Source organism: Sarcophilus harrisii, chromosome 3, assembly GCF_902635505.1.
Source record: "Sarcophilus harrisii chromosome 3, mSarHar1.11, whole genome shotgun sequence".
NCBI classification, from domain to species: domain Eukaryota; kingdom Metazoa; phylum Chordata; class Mammalia; order Dasyuromorphia; family Dasyuridae; genus Sarcophilus; species Sarcophilus harrisii.
Window position 1 is genome coordinate 276,050,474 of NC_045428.1, and position 19,542 is coordinate 276,070,015.

At 38.2% G+C, this 19,542-nt stretch overlaps 1 protein-coding gene across 2 annotated transcripts in view; it reads right to left on the minus strand.

The window, feature by feature from the left end:
* DCBLD2 (discoidin, CUB and LCCL domain containing 2) overlaps positions 1 to 11,992 on the minus strand; it is a 97,379-nt gene extending 85,387 nt beyond the window's left edge. The window contains exon 1 of one of the 2 annotated variants that reach the window (XM_031959553.1): positions 11,702 to 11,992. In XM_031959553.1, the coding sequence (XP_031815413.1) occupies positions 11,702 to 11,738 (37 nt within the window). In that variant the 5' untranslated portion in view covers positions 11,739 to 11,992. Of the gene's footprint in view, positions 1 to 11,529 lie in introns of both variants that reach the window. The other variant, XM_031959552.1, reaches the window with a different exon arrangement.
* Between the last annotated feature and the right edge of the window lie 7,550 nt (positions 11,993 to 19,542).

Consider the following 19,542-nt stretch of genomic DNA (forward strand, 5'->3'; position numbering starts at 1 on the left):
ATGGATGAAGAAATTTCCTCTACTGAAAAAGATTGGAGAACTGTCTATAATTTATGATTTTAGAGAATTCTCTGGGAGGCACAAAAAAGTTAAATGATTTGTCCATGGTCACAATGGCAACGTGTTGGAGGCTGCATCTGAACCTTGGTCACCCTGACTCTGAGATTCTCAATTCATAGCATCTTCCCTCTCAAAAGAGCAGACAAAAATATCAAAGATATCATCAATTTATTTTTTATTTTTGAAGGCAGTTAAGCAAAAAACAATGCTCCCCAAAACAGTATGCAGCAAATAATGGTGTTATGGACTCAAATCCTTAAGTCTTAAAAAGTTTTATGACAAGAGCATTTTCTTTGGCTCTAATAAAGTCTCTTTAAAAGACATATACTAGTTTTGTAGTTCTTCTTTAAATGTGGAAATTCTACTAACTTCTGAAATATTTATTAAGTATTATATTACTTAAATTATTCCCCCCCAGTCACCAAGGTTCCCCTCACAGTCATCCTTCAACTGCCAACAACATTCCTCAAGTACCTAAGCTTATCTAGCTTACTATAAGAATATTGGTGTGTTTTGGGATGTGGCAGAAGAGATGCTAATTTAGAATGATTAGTTTCAGCCACTGATCAAATTATAGTGATTTCAAAGTAAAAATGCTTCCTGCAGTGTCATATTTCAAACTCAATAAATAAATTCTCAACTCACTGAGAAAGAATAAAACAATCATGTTCTATAATACATTATTCAATAACCATTAAGCATTATGTAAAAAAAAATCTATTTAGGTGAAGAGAAGAGGGAAAAAAGCAAGACAAGTTGAAGAGACAAAGCAAAAAGGGCAAGGCAACTGCCTAGATTTGAAAGGTGAGAGAGAAGTCAATGATGTCCTAGGCAAACAGCACCCTACCTCACAGGGTTATTATAAGGATTAAATGAGATATGATTTAGCACAATTTCTGGTGTGTAGCAGATGCTTAGTATATATTTGTTTCCTTTCTTTTTTTTCCCTCTCCATTCCAATATCTGCCTTCATACTAGGGGAATTCTTCAAGAGATATGCTGTTTCCTTTAATAATTCTACTCTAGTTCTTGAATCTACTCAACTCCTATAACTTACTCCGCCTTCACTTATACAGAAAGAATGTCATGTCTTTTGGTCTTGTCAGTACCTGAAAGCATACCACGTCCATGTTCATAATTTCCAAAATTCCTTTATCCAATCATAATATTTTATGTTTCTAACTTTCCTTAAACCTCACTACCTGAATACTATTCTTCACCCTGCTGGGAGCATCAATCCCTCTATTCCTCAAATACTTTCCAAGATATCAACTGTTTTCTAGCTAGATCTTCTACCTTTCCCAAATTCAATTACCTGATAAACCAGTTAAATTCAAATATTCTCCTTCGGTTCTATTAACAACTTCAAATAGCTTCCCCTACCTGTTTCCCTCCTTCTTGAAAACATGAGTGGAAGAAGTCACAAAACCATGCTGATTAAGTACACTACAAATTTCTATTTTCTATTTTCACTTGGGATTTCACTGAAGTAAGGCAATCCTATTACTCCTCCCTAACTGATTTTCTGTCCCACTCAACCACCTAGTAGTTGTTCCAAATCTTATCTCCTTAAACATCTTAAAATAATCTTTTCCTTCATTCAGTAGAGGGCTTTGATTTATACTTCATTTAAAAATAAGATCTTACACTAAAATAGCCCACCCCAGTTAGTTATTGCTCTATCTTTACTACAAAATTCAAACTATTCCAGATGAGTTTCCTCTTCTCTCATCCCTTTCCCTTCCATTCCTTTTCTCCCCTCTCCCCTCACCCCCCATAGAGGGGTCCTTCTAGCCAAAGCCTATCTATGTGTCCTTAATCCCATCCCTTCTCATCTTTTCCAAAAGAAAGCCCCCTCATTCATTCCCTCTCTCTAATCTTTCGCCTCCTCTGGTGGTTTCTTCCCTACTACCCTAAATGTGCCTATCTCCCCCATCCTTAAAAATGACTCCTTACCATCCCCCCTCAGCTCAAGCTATCATTCTATAGTTCTTCTCTCTCAGCCAAACTTACAAGACAAAAGCTGTCTACACTAGATGTTCCTACTCTCACACACTTGCTCTTCAAACAAGCCTTCACAATCTGCTTTCACCCCATCACAAAGAAAACTACCCTCCAAAACCTATCAATGACATAATTGTTAAATCTAATGGCCTTTTCCTCAGACCTTAACCACCTGACCCTCTTCTGCTACATTTGCATGGTTGACTGGCCCTCTCATGGATAGTCTCTTTCTGGAATTTTGCCAATCAAGTTCTTAATTTCTCTGACACCTCTAGTGGTCCAAGCCCTCATTTGGAACTATTCCTCATGGCTTTGTCCTGAGTACTCTGATTTTCTCTCTAGTATCTCTCTTAATAACTTACAACTTGAGCTACAATCTCTATACTGATGAACTCCAATCTCTTTCTATTGCATTATCTGCCTTTCAGACATTTTAAATGGATGAAAACATCTCAAACATAGTGTATTCAAAACAGAACTTGCTATATTTCTCTAACAACTCTCTCCTCTTTGGAAACTTTTTTTTTTTTTTCTGTTTAAATACCACCATTCTCCAGGTATCTTAGGCTCATGTTCTTAGCATCATCCTTGATTGTTTTTCTCTGCCTCAGTCAAATGCCAAAACTTTGTTATTTCTATCTCCATGAAATATTTCATGTTCTATATCCTTTCTCTCTACTCACAATAATTCAAACTTTAATTCAAGCTTTAATTACTTCTTGCCTGGATTATTGTAATAATTTACTAATTGATCTTCCTGCCTCAAATCTCTGCCCATTTCAATTTATATGCTTTAAGATCCAATAAAATCATTCCCTTACTTAATAAACTGCAATGATTTTTTTCTTGCCTCTAGGATAAAATATATATTCCAACAATTAGTTTTCTTTTTTTTATGCATGGATAATTTTTCAACACTGACCCTTGAAAAACCGTGTGTCCAATTTACCCCTCTCCTAGATGGCAAGTAATCCAATATATGTTAAACATGGTAAAATATATGTTAAATCTAATATATGCATACATATTTATACAATTATTTTACTGCACAAGAAAAATCACATCAAAAAAGAAAAATGAGAAAGAAAATAAAATGCAAGTTAACATTTAACAACTAAAAGAGTGAAAATGCTATACTGTGATCCATACTTACTTAGTTCCCACAGTTTTCTCTCTGGATGTAGATGGCTCTCTTTATCACAAGATCAAATAATTATTTTCAAAGCCCTTCCCAATCTGACCTTAATGTGCTTTTCAGCCCATTATATAGTAACTCCTTTCCCAAACACTGAGATGCAACCAAACTGGTCTTTTGCATTAGCTATCCTCCATGCCTCAAATCACTTTCACTTTACAGAATCCCTTTCTTCCTTTAAGAAGTTCAGCAATACTTTCTGTGAAATCTTTCCAGATCACTAATATTCATTTTCTAGTTGAATTTTTTGTCACGTCCTTTAACTCTTGGTGACCCAAACGGCTATGTTCTGGGAACTCCTCCCTTTTCTCTCAATATTATCTCATTTGGTGACATCAGTTCCCAAGAGCTCAATTATCATCCATATGTTAAAGACTCTTCTCTAAACTGTATATCCAGACCTAATCTCTTTCCAGTGCCACATTAAAAATTGCTTACTGGACAATGAAATCCATGTCCCATAAACAGCTAAAAATCAGCATGTCCAAAATAGAATTTATTATCTTTTCTCTAAAACCCAACTCTCTTCTGAACTTCCCTATGGCTGTCTAAGGCAGCAATATCAAATCCGCAGTCCCCAAACTCCCCAATGCCAATCAGATTAAAATGTTATTGTGAAATATTTAACAAAATAAATAGAAATACAATATAACGTGGAGGATAGAATTTGTTGTTCTCCCTTTCTATATGAATTTGGCACCACTGGTCTAAGATATGTTAAAACTTAAAAACCTCAAAATTCATTAATACAGTCTGAAACAAAGTAAAACATGATTGAGTAACGTTAAAAAAAAAAAAAAAGTACAATGCAACACTGATAATGTTGTGGTTTTCCATCTCTTTCTATGTGAGTTTGACACCATCTGTCTGGGGTACCATCATTCTTCCAGTTACTTAAATTTACAACCTTGGCCATCACCCTAGATTCCTCACCTCATTCACCCCACAAACCCAAACAAGTACTAGACTTTGCTCTCTTTACCTCCCTAGCATCTCTTGTATAGCCCCATTCTCTTCACTCACAAGCACTTTAGCTCAGGCTCAGTTCTTTGCAAGTATGCAAACAGTATGCCATAAAAGTTAAAGGGACAATCCATCACCTCTTACCTAGACCAGTGCCTTCTAATTCATCTCCTTGCTTCAAGTCTCTTTCACCTCTAATTCATCTTCTACTCAGCTGCCAAAAAGATTTTCTGAATGCTGAATATATCACTCTCCTTCCTTGCAGAGACTTCCTCTGAGTCCCAGGACCAAATACAAACTTTTTTGCTTGGCATTCACAGCCCTATCCCCTTTGTATTTCAACTCCCTGGCACCTAACTGCAGTTAGACAGCATGCAGTGTGGCTCCTCCCACATTCTTAGAAGGTTCTCCCTCTCACAAATGCAATGTTTGTAAAGCATATAGGTCAGTGTCTGGCACAAAATAAGTGCTAAATGAATACATTTTCCCTTCCACTTTCCCTCTTGGAATCCCTGGATTCCTTCAAGGCACAATTTAAACAACTTCAGAAAGCCTCTCCAGTCACTCCAACTGGTGCCTTCTCAAAGAAGACTTTTCATCCACCAGTCAGTATCTTCATGTACCTCTTTACATTTATATATATATATTTTCTTCCCTATTAAAATGTAAACTCTGAGGAAAGGGATTTTTGTTTCATTTTTCTCTGTATTCTCACAGCTTAGTACAGAATAAACTTTACTCAATAAATACTTTTTATTGATTGTGATAAAACAAGTAATAAATAGACATAGTAAAAATGAATAAGAAAAAATTTTTAATGATAATGTAATACTCATATGTGATATAACAAAAAGCGAGGATAATTCATTCCTAAATGAAGTGATAAGAGAAGACTTCTTGGAGCAACTGACAAATGAACTGGGTCCTAAAATGGGAGAAGGCATATTCTATACAAAAAGTATAACATCAGCAAAGACAGAAAGTAAGAGGAATATTTAGAGCAAAAGCAGTCCTCTAGAGTTAGGAGAGACTGGAGATTTGTGTATAAGAGCAACAGAAGAGGCTAGAAAAAGTGAATATGATCATCAAGAGTCTCCCCAATCCATCCCTCCTAAACTCTCCTATTTCAATCAAAAGCACTGTCATCATTCTAGTTATTCAGGTTCACAACTTAAAAGTTGTAAAGTACCTCCTTCTTTTCCCAAACCCCTCCAAAAGCCAGTCAGTTGTCTCATGTTATCTAGTCTGCCTCTAGATCTAATTCTCTTCCCCCGCTCTGTACTCATGCCATAATAAAGGTTCTTTTCTCTTACCGGGAGTAATAAATAAATAAATAGATAAATTAGTCTTCCTACTTCTAGTCTTTCATCTCTCAATCTATCTTCTATCTAAACTGTAAAGATAATCTTCTTAAAACATAAGTTTGACTTAAAACACAGAAGTGATCACATCAATTCCCTTCTCAAGAAGCTCCAGTGCTTCCTTTTACCCCTAGGATGACTTTTTTTGTTTTGACAGCCCTTCACAATCTAACTCTAACCTTATTTCACATTAACTCCAGACTTGTTTCATATTACACCCTCTTACAAAATGTTCCAATTAAAATGGTTTACTACTTAGTATTCCCTATACATGACATATCATCTCTTCTCTTCTTGCCTCTACATTTCTAAAATGCTCTCCCTCTTTACCTCTGCCTCTCTAAATTCCTAACTTCCTTCAGATCTCACAGTGGATGCAGGTATAGAAGGCATTTCCAAATGCAGTAAAGTTATCTTTTATCTCACCCCATTTTGCACTTTGCTTTGCACTTTAAACTTAATTGATATACACTTTGTTCTAATTTATTCATTTATATCCTACTCAGAAAAGATAAGATCCTTAAAGTCAGAATTTTTTTTTTTTAAATATATATATATATACCTGGTACCTAGCAGTGATTTGCACCTACCAGGCTTTACAAATGTTCCTTAAATGGAACTAACTCTTAATCAAGCATTGTTTTTTGCTTTTGTGTGCAACTACTAATTAAAGGACCAAGTGTACTCTCATTAGTGGAGATTGATTACTCAAAAGGCCAGAGCCTATATAAGGGGTTGAGGGGAGAGGGGAGAAGTGTGCTCGAAATGAGTTATACCATCCTGTCTCTCTTCAGGTCCCTGAAGGGAGAGAAAGACCTTAGGAAGAAGCCAACATATAGAGGAGCTGGCAACCTCTATCATAATCCTATCTCCAGCTTGCTACACTAGAAACTTCAAGGAATTTTCCCTTGGGAAAGATCTGGGATTCTGCTGGTTGAGTTACCTCACTCCCCAAAAGAACTCATTCACTGTATATTGTCTATATAGTTTCCTATGTATATTTTCTGATTTCTGTTTTGCTATCTGCTTGAGTAAGTTTGTTGTAGAACTGGCACCTGGTAGGACAGGGGTCAAGCCTCAGATATATAGCCAGAGAATCTCCTCTCTGGCTAAGGAATAGTATCAGGAATGTAGTTTGAACCTAAAAATTGCTTTCCCTAGACTAATAATATTTAGTGAAACAGAAAGATATAATTCTAGCCCAGAATTCTCTCTGAGGAGAGAAGAGTGACCGGCTTTGGTGTCAACCTCCTGCCTCCCTTCTTGGCAGGAATTAAAGTCTCTTTTGGAGAAAGAGAAGGGAAGGACTCTGTGGAACTATCTATTCTCGGCTCCTTGCCAATCTCATCTAGGCAGACCTAAGTATGCACAGATAATCTATAAGGACAAAACCAAAACAGAACCCACAAACCTCCTTACATATGCAAATACGTCATTGTCCCCTTTGACTAATCACCCTCCAATTTTCTGTGCAAATTTGTTCCACTGTTATTTGGAGTCCGGACTTTCTTGAGTATTTTTTCTAAAACTTTCTAAAATCTCAACCTTTTATGTTTACAAATGTAAAATATAAGCTCCTTGAGGGCAAGTAATTTCGTTTTAAATTCCCTAAAAGAGCACAGTGTCTCCTAAGTATTATGCACATACATACCAAATCTGAATTTGAAGCTTTCTGAGACTGAAAGGAGGTAATGATTTGCCTTCAACTTCTTATTCAAATTCATATAACTCCAGCTACTACTGTACAATGTAAATTCATGTTAATTTTTTTTAATGTAAATTGTATTTTCCCCCAAATAAATCCAGTCTGTATATAGCATAGGTTCAGTCTATCTATATTCAATTTCATTTTTTTCAGTAACTGTTTTTTCCTTTCAAAACATTTGACTGTAGGAGTATGAGTCACACTAGTACCACATTAAAATCTTATTACCATTGACGGATTTTGTCTATATTTATTTCTTATTTTTTTGCTGAGGCAACGGGGGTTAAGTGACTTGCCCAGGGTCAAACAGCTAGGAAGTGTTAAGTGTCTAAGACCAGATTGAAATTCAGGTCCTCCTGACTTCAGAGCTGGTGTTCTATCCACTGTGCAACCTACCTGCCCCTATATTTATTCTTCATGTTCATTAATTCCAATATAGCAAATACTTAATTGAACTCAGTGAGATTATGAAACAGCATTTCATAATAGAAAAAATACTGGATATAGAATCAAAAAACCCCACTTTCAAATTCTAGCTCTGCAACTTGTTGCCTGTGACTGGGCAAATTATTTAAACTTTCTAGATTTTTGTTTCTTCATCGGTAAAATGGAGGGGGAGGGGAGCAGAAAATGAAAATATGTAATCTCTAAGATCTTTTTCAGTCTTTAGTTTGTGTTCTTCCCAACTATAAGATACTCAAATAAAGACTGAATCAAATAAGTCCTCAACCTTCACTTTTCCTTTTTCCTTTCTCATTGTGTTGTCATTTCAGTTTTCTCAACTGTCCATTTGGATTACAAAATTTTTGTGGTCACTTTCAGCTCTTGATGAACCCAGATTGAGAAGAGATGACTTTGTAGGTATCAAATTCAATCAACATATACCTCTATTTGATCTCACATACTACCCACTGATTATATTCCTGGAAAATTTCATCATAAATTAGGATACATTTCCTCCTGAAGTTTAATCTCTTGAATGTGTGTCCAGTCTTCTTTGTTCAAGGTGTATTCTGCTTTTATTTTTTCTATCCAAAAATGTAGTCATCAGAAAGCATTTATAAAGTTCTTACTATGTACTGGGGAATGTAAATACAAAGAAAAAAATTGAAAGAGTCTTTGCATTCAAGAAGTTTATATTCCACAAGGGAACTATACTCTGTAAGTACTTAACAGAATACAGAGAGAATGAGAACAAAATAAATACAAGGTACTTAAATACAGGGCAGTTAGCAAGAGAGGGAATAAGAAATTAGGGGGAGAGGATCAGGAAAGGTTTATAAAAGGTAGTATATACTTTATCTCCTTCCTGAAAAAAGAGAATAATTATATGTTGCAGAAGCATTGCCAATTATATTACAGAAATAAGGAAGAACTCATTTGAAGCATGGGGAACCAATAGTGCAAATGTACAGAGATCAGAGATGGAGTGCTACATATAACAGCCAAAAATGTTATCTAGCTGATCATGGAGTATAGGAAGGAGATAGACAGTTTAGGACCAGTTGTGAAAGACTTTAAAAGTCAAATCTAAAGAGTTTATATTTTCTCCTTTTAGGTTAGGGAAGTAGCACAGTCAGAGGGCACTTAAGGAATTTGTTAGTTGTGTGGAAGATGGATTAGCAAGGAGAGAAACTGTGGCAGGGAAACCAAGAGCAATAATCCAGTTGAGAGGTGATGTACCAACTCAGGATGGGTCAATTCAAGAGATACTGTGAAGATAGAAACAAAATTTAGCAATTGACTGCACAGGCCAACCACTCAATTTAAAAAGCAATAGCTTTCCATTTCATTGCTTCAATATTTTTCTTGTTTATTTTCTACTCCTAGAAGCATTTCTGGAAAGACGATCAGATAGTTAAATAAATCACATTTCATCAAGGGAGGGAATGTCTGCTATTTATTTATATTGGGAAATCTAAAAAAATTTGTTATATGTTGGCATTCCTATTAACACGACAATTATCTATTTAAATAAGAAAGATTAGGGCTTAGAGAGAACCTCCTCCAACCACTTCACTTTATATGGGTGATTTACAAGGAAATTAAATAAAAGACTTGCCAAAGTTATAAGTACTTCTCAATATTTCAAGATTTCAAATACAGGTACCCCGTATCACAAGAGGGCAGCCAGGTGGTACAGTGGATAGAGAACCAAGTGTGGAAAAAGGAAGTTGTGGCTTTAAATGCAGCCTCAGACACTAACAGTGTGAGCCTGGGCAATCACTTCACCATGTTTGCCTCAGTTTCCTCATCTGTAAAATGAGCTGGAAAAGAAAATGACAAACTACTTCAAGCTCTTTGCCTTTTAAGAAAATCCCAAGTGGGGTCACGGAGATTAGAATGAGACTGAATGACTAAACAAAAATACTCACAAGATTTGGTACAAAAATACCTATATGGTAATTCTCTAGAGAGCAAATTTCTGTTATATATTATTAAGTGCATATTTTTCTTACAATAGACTCATAATGTCCCTGAGCCTCATTTTACCTATAAAATAAAACGACTGAACTAGCCAATCTCAGATGTACTTTCCAGCTCTAGATTCTATGATCATTTGATATAATGGAAAGAGCCTCTGTCAGAGGATTAAGGATTAAATATAATTTCTGATACTTAACAACTAAGAAACACTGGGCAAGTCACATGCTTTATAGGCCTTACTCTGTCACATTCACCCTATTTGCTTCAGTTTCTCATTATAAAACTGAAAGGACTAGACAAAACTTTTCTGAAGCTCATTTTGAGCTCCTTAACTGATTCCATGACTGTCAAAATCTCATCCTCTCCATAAAAACCTGATTATGGTCATTCTTGTCTATATCACTAATAAATAAACAAGTAGAAATAACTTTTAAATGACAGCTGGCCTCAAACATGGAAATCAATACAAAAAACCTTACACACTCCACAATGAAACAGGAAAATCAGTAGAGAACTGTTTTGCAACTAATAGTAAACATTCAAAAATAAAACCAAAATATGGTATAGTATCATTTTAACTGAGGGAAAGATTGTTAGTCTTTACTTTTTCTTTTATATTTTAATTATTCCTTCAAACTTTTATGCAGGTTTCTCATTACAGTTTGAATACTCCCAAAATAGGTTTCTTTAGGATTGTAAGCAGGGGGAAAAAAATGCTTTGCTGCTTTTTGGGAAAGATTTAGCCTCTTAATGTGGAATATAGCTTTATTAAAACAATATAGCACTGTCACTTAACCACGACTCATAATAATAGCTTGGGTAAGAAAACAACGCTTGTTAACAGAAAACTTCTTTTGGTCTGTTTGATGTGGTGCATTCCCACATACAGCATAACCTTATATTCAGGAAGCCCAATTTTTAAATGTTATCACGACTTGCATTTCACCAGTTAAAGGTTGACATTTATTCTCTTTTCTTCCCTTCTCCCAAATATTACTCAAACTATTATTATTGAAAGCTTTTAAATTTCCTATGCAAAGAAAAGGATTAGTAGACGTTCATCCTTCCTTTTCTTCCTGAATCATTACTTAACCAACCAACTTAACTAACCCCTATTAGCCCCCATTACCTGCAAGAAACAGCCAAGAAATTACGACTCTAAGAACTCAGCAGGAGCTACTACCCATCTTCTGACAGAGGCGTGATGGACTCAAGACACCTATTTTTGGAAGCAGCTAAAGTGGGGATTTGTGTAGCCCGACTATGCTTAGTTACTATTACTGGTAGTGGGGAGGAGGGGGGGAATAAATGCTTGTTGGTTTTAAAAGTTTGTTGTTGTTGTTGTTGTTGTTTAAATAAGCGGGGGTCACCTATAAGTACCCAGAGCTACAACACACTCTCCTACCTAAAGACGGCATGTATTCAGTCCTGAGACCGGCAGCCCCCGCTCCCTAACCCAGAGGCCTGGGAACTTCCCAGAAACTGGAACTGGTGTCCTTAGAGACGTCCGGTTCTCTATCTTACGCACTTTAAGCCGGGGCAAGGCGCGCGCAGGCTGACGGAGTTCGGGACCCGGGAAAGGCTCGGAGCCCCCGCGCAGAGTATCCCGAGGCAGCCGCCAGTCCCGCGGCCGGAGGATGCGGAGCGGCGAGTTCCGGGAGCAGAAGCCCGGGCGGCTAGAGGTCCGCTCCCCCGAGAAGTGGGCGGTACATCACGCGGGTCTCCCTGGGAACCTCGGGAACGGCCCACGGCCCGGCCCCCCCCCCCCCCCCCCCGCCAGCCCGCGTCCGGCTCCCCCACCCCGGCGGGCTCACCTTGCTGGGCTCCGGTGTCTCCCAGCAGCAGCCCCAGTACGAGCAGGAGAAAGAGAGGGGGGGGGAGAGAAGAGGGGGAGGCGGGGGGCGCGGGGGGGGAGAGGGAAAGGGCGGCCGCCCGGGCAGGGACCCGGACCAGGGGAGGCGACGACAGCCTGCGCCGGCTTCTCACCGTTCCCCGGCTCTCCATCCCGGCCTGCGGTCCGCATGCATAGTGCGGGCGGCGGCGCGGAGCTGGCGGAGCCCCGGGACCCGCGGCGGCCGCGGCGGTGGCAGGGGCTGCGGGTGGGGGGGTGGAGGGCCCTCTGGCGCCCCGGCTCCCTCCCCCACCTCTTCCTCTCCTTCCTCCTCCTCTATTCCCGCCCCGAAGCTAACGGCGCGGCAGCCGGGGGCGAGGGGGCGCCCCAAGCCCGGCGCTCAGCCCTGGCTCCCCGAAGGGAAGGGGAGGAGAAAACGAGCGCCAGAGCCGGGGCCCACCCCTTCCCCCGCCCCTCGGCGCCCTCCCCCCAATCGGAGCCCTCTCCTTTTCCCACCCGACCTCGGAGCCCGCCCTCGTCTCTCCTCCCCGAGGCTCCGGCGCCCTGGCTTCTTCCTGCTCCAATCCTGGGTCTCCCCCGGCCTCCGCGGTCCTCCCCTTCCCCCACGCTCCGCCCCGCCCTCCCCGCGCCCTGACCCGCTCCCCGCCCCCGGGGCCACCGCGCGGTGACTCCCGGGACTTCCCCGGCTCTTTCCCTTCTTACTCCTCCCGTGGCAGCCGGCGGCTGGTGGGTGGGGAGGGGAGACCCGGAGAAACTCCGCCGCAGCTCACGGCTGGAGACTGCACTTTAAGGAAAAAAAACACCCCCCCCCCGCCTTTTTTTTTTTTTTTTTTAAATAAAATTATTTTACTTCAAGTGTCCAGCATGTTTTATGGAAAGTAAACCATTACGTTACCGCGGTTCTGGGTAACAACCATAGATAAGGACTGAACCTGTGATTTCTTAATATTTTAAAGTTAAATTGTATTTTTTCACGAACTACTTTTTATTTTCTCTCCCTTACTCCCCTTCCCTTCCCGGGCCTGCTGCTGGGAAAAAAAAAAAAAAAAAAAAAAAAAAAAGAAGAAAAAAAAATATTTTTATCAAATACGCATGACAAAACAAATTCCTGTATTGATCATGTCCAAAAATGGCATGTCTTATTTACATATTCAGTGTATTCCTTCTCGGTGGGAGGCGCGGAGCGTTCTTCTTCAGTTCTCTGCGAATTCCAGGATGAGGAAACACCTCTGCGGTCTATGGTTTTAAAGAGATGCCCAAAGAGATCTAAGTCTTGCCAAGAGCATAAAGTCTGGACCCAAGCCTCCTCCCAGAGGAGCCTTCTGCCCTCGATTAGCAGGCTGCCTCTGAACCTCGGAAGGCAAATTAAATGCCATGGATAAGTAGGAGACACCCAGTAGGAGGTCATTCCTTGATTAGTGTAGATGATATACAAAGTTCTGATATGATGGAGTCCTTAGAAACTGGAATAAAAAGGACCTTTGAATAGTAAGGGATCTAATATAAGTAACACATGATCTTCCAGCCTCCATGTATAGGGAGCCCCCAACTTACAGCTGGACTTAATAGGTCATTTTTTTTTCTGACATTGAGCTACTATATCCCCCTGCTGCAATTTCTAACCACTCGTTGTACTGCTGTCAGTTAAGCGTCAGAAACTGATGTATGATTTTATCATAGCAGTAAAAAATGATTTTAAAATATCATTGCCACCTATTTTTCCCCAAAAACTTAAGAAATGTGGAATTTTTCCATCTACCTTGAAGCTGAAACCTTCCAAATGTGTAGTCTTCTGAATTAGAATGTGAATTCTTTGAAAGCATGGAGTATCTGACTTTCCTATTTGTATGCTGAGATCAGCTTGGTGTGTTGCACGTGCAAAGTAATTTAATAAGTGCTTTATTCATTTGACCAGGATTTATTAATCATTTTCTTTCCTCTCTAGCATGAATGGTATGAGTTAAGAACTAGTTATTGTTACTATGTGTCGGGCCTTGTGTTAAGGGGTTTTTTGTTTGTTTTTTTAAAGATAATCCCGGACATTGATGCATTGTTGGTGGAGTTGTGAACGAATCCAACCATTTTGGAGAGTAGTTTGGAACTATGCTCAAAAAGTTATCAAACTGTGCATACCCTTTGATCCAGCAGTGTTACTACTGGGATTATATCCCAAAGAGATCATAAAGAAGGGAAAGGGACCTGTATGTGCACGAATGTTTGTGGCAGCCCTTTTTGTAGTGGCTAAAAACTGGAAACTGAATGGATGCCCATCAGTTGGAGAATGGCTGAATAAATTGTGGTATATGAATATTATGGAATATTATTGTTCTGTAAGAAATGACCAACAGGATGATTTCAGAAAGGCCTGGAGAGATTTACACGAACTGATGCTGAGTGAAATGAGCAGGACCTTGAGATCATTATATACTTCAACAACAATACTATATGATGACCAGTTCTGATGGACCAGGCCATCCTCAGCAATGAGATCAACCAAATCATTTCCAATAGAGCAGTAATGAACTGAACCAGCTACGCCCAGAAAAAGAACTCTGGGTGATAGGACTAAAAACCATTACATTGAATTCCCAATCCCTATATTTATGCACACCTGCATTTTTGATTTCCTTCACAAGCTAATTGTACAATATTTCAGAGTCTGATTCTTTTTGTACAGCAAAATAACGTTTTGGTCATGTATACTTATTGTGTATCTAATTTATATTTTAATATATTTAACATCTACTGGTCATCCTGCCATCTAGGGGAGGGGGTGGGAGGGTAAGAGGTGAAAAATTGGAACAAGAGGTTTGGCAATTGTTAATGCTGTAAAGTTACCCATGCATATATCCTGTAAATAAAAGGCTATTAAATAAAAAATAAATTTAAAAAAAGTAAAAAATAAAAAATAAAAAAAAATAAAGACAATCCCCGTTTTCAAGAAGTTACCTGAAAGTCTAATAGGGAGACAACATGCAACTATATTTAAACAAGATCTGGGATAAATTGGAGATACTCAACAGAGAGAAAGGAACTGGTGATAATAGCAATGAGGAAATTTTTTTTTTTTAGAAGGTGGAGTTTATAGATGAGTCTTGAAGGAGGCCAGGGGAGCCAGGAAGTTGAAATGAGGAGAGAATTCCAAGCAACAGAACAGACAGGAGGGTTAGTGTCATGTTCAAGGTACACAAAAAAAAAAAACCAGTTTCACTGGATCACAACGCATGGAGAGAAATAAATTTATTTGAAAGGTGTGGAAAGGAGCAAGTTATGAAGGGTTTTGAAAGCCAAGTAGGATTTTATATTTGACACAGGCAGTGATAGGACCCAGTGGAGTTTATGGAATAGGGGAGTGCGAGGGAATGAGTTCTTAAATTCTAATCCAAGGTTCTTTCCATTATACTGTGCTATCTCAATATATCTTACTTCCAGAGAGAGAAATACTACTGCTAGCTGGAGGATTCATAAATTATAAAATCCTTGAAAGTAGAGACTAGGCCTTAATTTTTTTTCCTGTCTCTTTAACAATAAGCACAGTGCCTATTTACAAAACTAGGGACTCAGTAAGTTTTTTTTTTTTGATTGATTGAATGAATGAATACTTCATAGAAGAGGAAAGATTTGAAATAAAGTCTCTTTTAATTACAGTACAGATTTTACAATATTAATATAATAGGTATAAAATGTTTTTTCTATCTCAGCGGCAGCATTTTAAATGTTTATTAAAAGTGAAAATTTAAAAGCTAGTATAATGTGATGAAAAGGGTAATAGAAGGTAATAAACTGAAAATGGTCCTTGATATGATTTCATTCACTGTCTCAGTTTCCTTTTCTGAAATTATGTCTTTTCCCAAAGCTAGTCCCAGATTTTTTTTTGACAAAGAGTACCCCACTTTGGCTGAAGAATTGAATGTCATGAAGGAAATAGTAATAATAGTAACAGTAACAATGGTAGCTTATGTTTATATGTCAGTTTGAGGTATATGACAAATTTTATTTCCCCCATATTTGTTAAATTGTTCAAGAAAAACCAAACCAAAAGATGAAAAAAAAAGGAACAACAACAACAAAAAAGGTGAAAATACTATGCCTACATCCACATTCAGTCTCCATAGCTCTCTCCCTAGATACAGATGGCATTCCATCTCAAGTCTATTGGAATTATTTCGGATCACTATTGCTGATAAGAGCTGTCTATCATAGCCGATCATCATATAATCTTGCAATTACTGCTACAATACATTTTACACATATCTCATTTGTTCCTTATGATAGTTTCATAAAATTGATATAATTACAGATGAGGAAATTGGAGAGGTAGGTTAAGTGACATGTCTAGAGTCACAAAGCTAGCAGGTGTTTGAGCCCGGATTTTTTTCTACTTTAACTATTTTGATATGTAGCTTTAGTAGCACAAGAGATAACTAGAAATAGAAGGTGGTACTTGTATGAAGAATCTTGAATGCCAGGCCAAAGAGCTCAATTTAACATCCTGACTGAAAAACACTATATTATGAGATCTTCCCCTGCTCTGTAATCCTTTTATTCTATGAATTCCACTTCTTGGGTAATAGCTGGCCACTGAAGCTGAAGTATGACATATGGATGGGCAGGAGGGCAGGAGCTGCAGCAGCCCTGGCTGCAGTCATCCTCTCTTATCCTGTTCCTGTGGTAAGTCTGAGACATACAATCTTCAAGGACCTTTGGCCCTTGATCCCCCACATTCTGGGGAATAGAGAGCTTAATGATATTTTCTTCCTGTCTTCCTCTATTTCTTTACCCCTTAATCTACGCACTTTAAGGCAAAATAGTTATTGTCCCCTCTTAGAAGAAGTAGCAGAGTTTTGGGGTTTCAGCAGCTGGACCAAAAGTTGATTATCTTCCTGGAAATGGAGCAAATCTTTGGGCATTGTTAGTTCTCAAACTCATTGCAAAAGTATGTCTCTCTCCAATAGCCAGCGTCCTGTCAAAGCTATTAGACTTAATTATAGAGAGCCTCAGAGTAAGGGTGGAGTGTCTCTAGTTTAAATCATCTGTGAAGTACAAAGGACCCCAGGGAGCTGGAGCAGTTGCAGACTCAGTAAGGATTACTTCCCCAAGGGTTGCCTTGGTCTGGATTCAAATCCCCAGAGAAGCCTTAAGAGACTCTAATGAACACAAGCTTTAGATGCAGGATTCCCTGGGGACATATTAAACTGCTCAGCATCTCCTTATCTCAGTGGATCTCATTATTATTGTCATGAAACCTTTTTTCTACCTACCTCCAAACTTAAAATGTGCATTCATTAAATATTCATGGAGTAATTGATTAAGATCGAAACGGAAATTCCCCCCAATCCTCCAAGGAAAGAAGCAAAGAACATAATATTGCATAATAACAACAAATAAAAAAAACTAGAAATCTTGAAAGGGAGAAAAGAACATAGTTGTATGATAACAACAAATAAAAAAAAACCTAGAAACAAAAATCTGTATTTGATGATTGTACACTAATCACTTTCTATGGGCATTTCCATATGTGTCATGAGAAGTTTGTTTTTCTATGTAATAATACTAACTAGCATTTATATGGTCCTTTGTGATATGCAAAGTGCTTTACAAATATGATCTCATGTTTTCCTTACAACAACCTTAGAAATAATGTTATTGTTATACCCATTTTATAGAAGAAGAAAATGACACAGATGGAAGTGAGTTGTCTAATGTCACGGGATTGTTAAGTGCTTGAGGCACTCACAAAAGTGATCTTTCTAACTGCAAATCTAACATTCTATCCATCCCCAACTCATATACAATCATGTTTTGGAGTCCTCCTAGGATTGACAATTACTTCCTGGGCTAAACCTGAAGTCTTGAATTTTTAATATTATTGCTCAACAAGTCCCCACAATTGTGTCCCAGATCATCGATGTGCTGGTCAATATTGAACTAGTTCTTAGGTAAACAAACAAACAAGAAAGTACACATACAGCACACTTTTAATTTTAGTTTGCATTATTAACATTTTCCTATCACTTTTTAAACTCTAAACGATCAACAATAACAAAAAAAAATCAAACCCTAATTTGTAACATTTGCTGATTTCTGATCTATAAATATTCAACTGAAAATGTAACAATTAGCTGCTGGTTTAAGCTGACTCCAGCATCCTACATGAAAGCAAAATGACTAGAAGCTTACATAGCAGGAGAGAGTCTTATCCTATGTTGACCAGGAGCCACAGAGAGAATCCATCCAAGACCTTCTGAGGACTGGCTAACTATCCCTTCCCTTTTTCTTTTCCCATGAAGTACACATGGTCAGAAGCACCCACCCTACATCCCTAGATGTGGGATGGCAACTAGAAGAAGGTTTAAGTCACTTGTTGAGCTGCCTCTATACAGGAATGGTTGATTTATTTCCTTTTCACTGTAGTCTTAATATAATGACACTAAATCATAACAAATATCAGAATCCTTTGAATAAAGTAAACTGTGAATTGAAAAGAAAGGAGTTTAGATTGAATGATGACTCATAAACTAGGTTTAGACATCAGAGTTCAGAGGTAGCTAATGTGGTGCAATGGTCAGAGTGTTAGACCTAGACTTAAGAAGGGCTAACTTCAGATCTGACCTCAGATACTTACTAGCTATCTAAAGAGATTCTTGCAAGTCATTTAATTTCTGTTTACCTCAATTTCCTTACCTGTAAAATAGGGATAATAATAGTACCTACCTCCTAAGTTTGTGGTGAGCATTTAATGGAATAGTTGTAAAGCACTTAGCAGAGTCTGGCACATTTTTGTTATTGTTCAGTCTTTTTTTTTCAGTCATATATGACTTTTCATTACCCATTTGGAATTTTCTAGGCAAAACTACTAGAACAATTTGCCATTTTCTTCTCCAGCTTATTTTACAGAGGAGGAATTTGAGGAAAACAGGATGAAGTAATTTGTCCAGAGTCACTCAGCTCTTGAGAGTCTGAGGCTATGTATCCCAAAGAGATCATAAAAAGGGAAGATAACTCACATGTGCAAAAATGTTTATGGCAGTCCTTTTTTGTAGTGTCAAGGACCTGAAAACTGAGTAGATGCCCATCATTTGGAGAATGGCTGAATAAATTATGGTATATGAATGTTATGGAATAGTATTGTTCTGTAAGAAATGACCAGCAGGATGAATACAGAGAGGCTTGGAGAGGCTTACATGAACTGATGCTGAGTGAAATGAGCAGAACTAGGAGAACATTGTACATAGCAACAACAAGATTATGTGAAGATCTGTTCTGATGGACATACCTCTTTTCAACAATGAAGTGATTCAGGCCAATTCCAGTAGATTTGGGATGGAGAGAGCCATCTGCATCCAGAAAGATGTCTGTCAGGACTGAATGTGGGTCACAACATAGTATTTTCTTTCTTATTTTTTTATAAAGTTTTTTATTTTCAAAACATATGCAATTTAAATATTCTACTCCCTTGCTGAGTAATTAATATGGTGAGGTTCTATCTTTCTTTAAACTTAAGAAAGGCAGTATTCAAACCTTATAAGCCAAGCGCCTCAAGTAGAAACCCAGAATTATAGAATTATCACAAGTTCTAATTTTTATGGTGTTTTTGGATCCTGACTCTGTCATCCACTAAATTACCTTTCCCTCCCAACTTTGCAGTCTGAAAATTTGATAAGCTGCCATCTGTTCCATTATCCAAATCACTAATAAATATGTTAAATGCTGTAAGTCCAAGACTAGATTCCTAAGATACTCCTTCATATGCCACCCTTCAAACTGACACTGAATGACTAATGAAGATTCTTTGGATAAGGTCATTTAACTAGTTGCAGGTCATTTAACCAGTTGTAATCAATCAATCAACAGGATTTATTAAGGTCTACTGTGTGCTAGTTTCCAAGGAAGCAAATAAAAAAGTAAGCAGAAATGTTAATATGAAGAGTTGTTTCTCTAAGTAAGACTTTCCATACTCTCAATGAAAAATGGA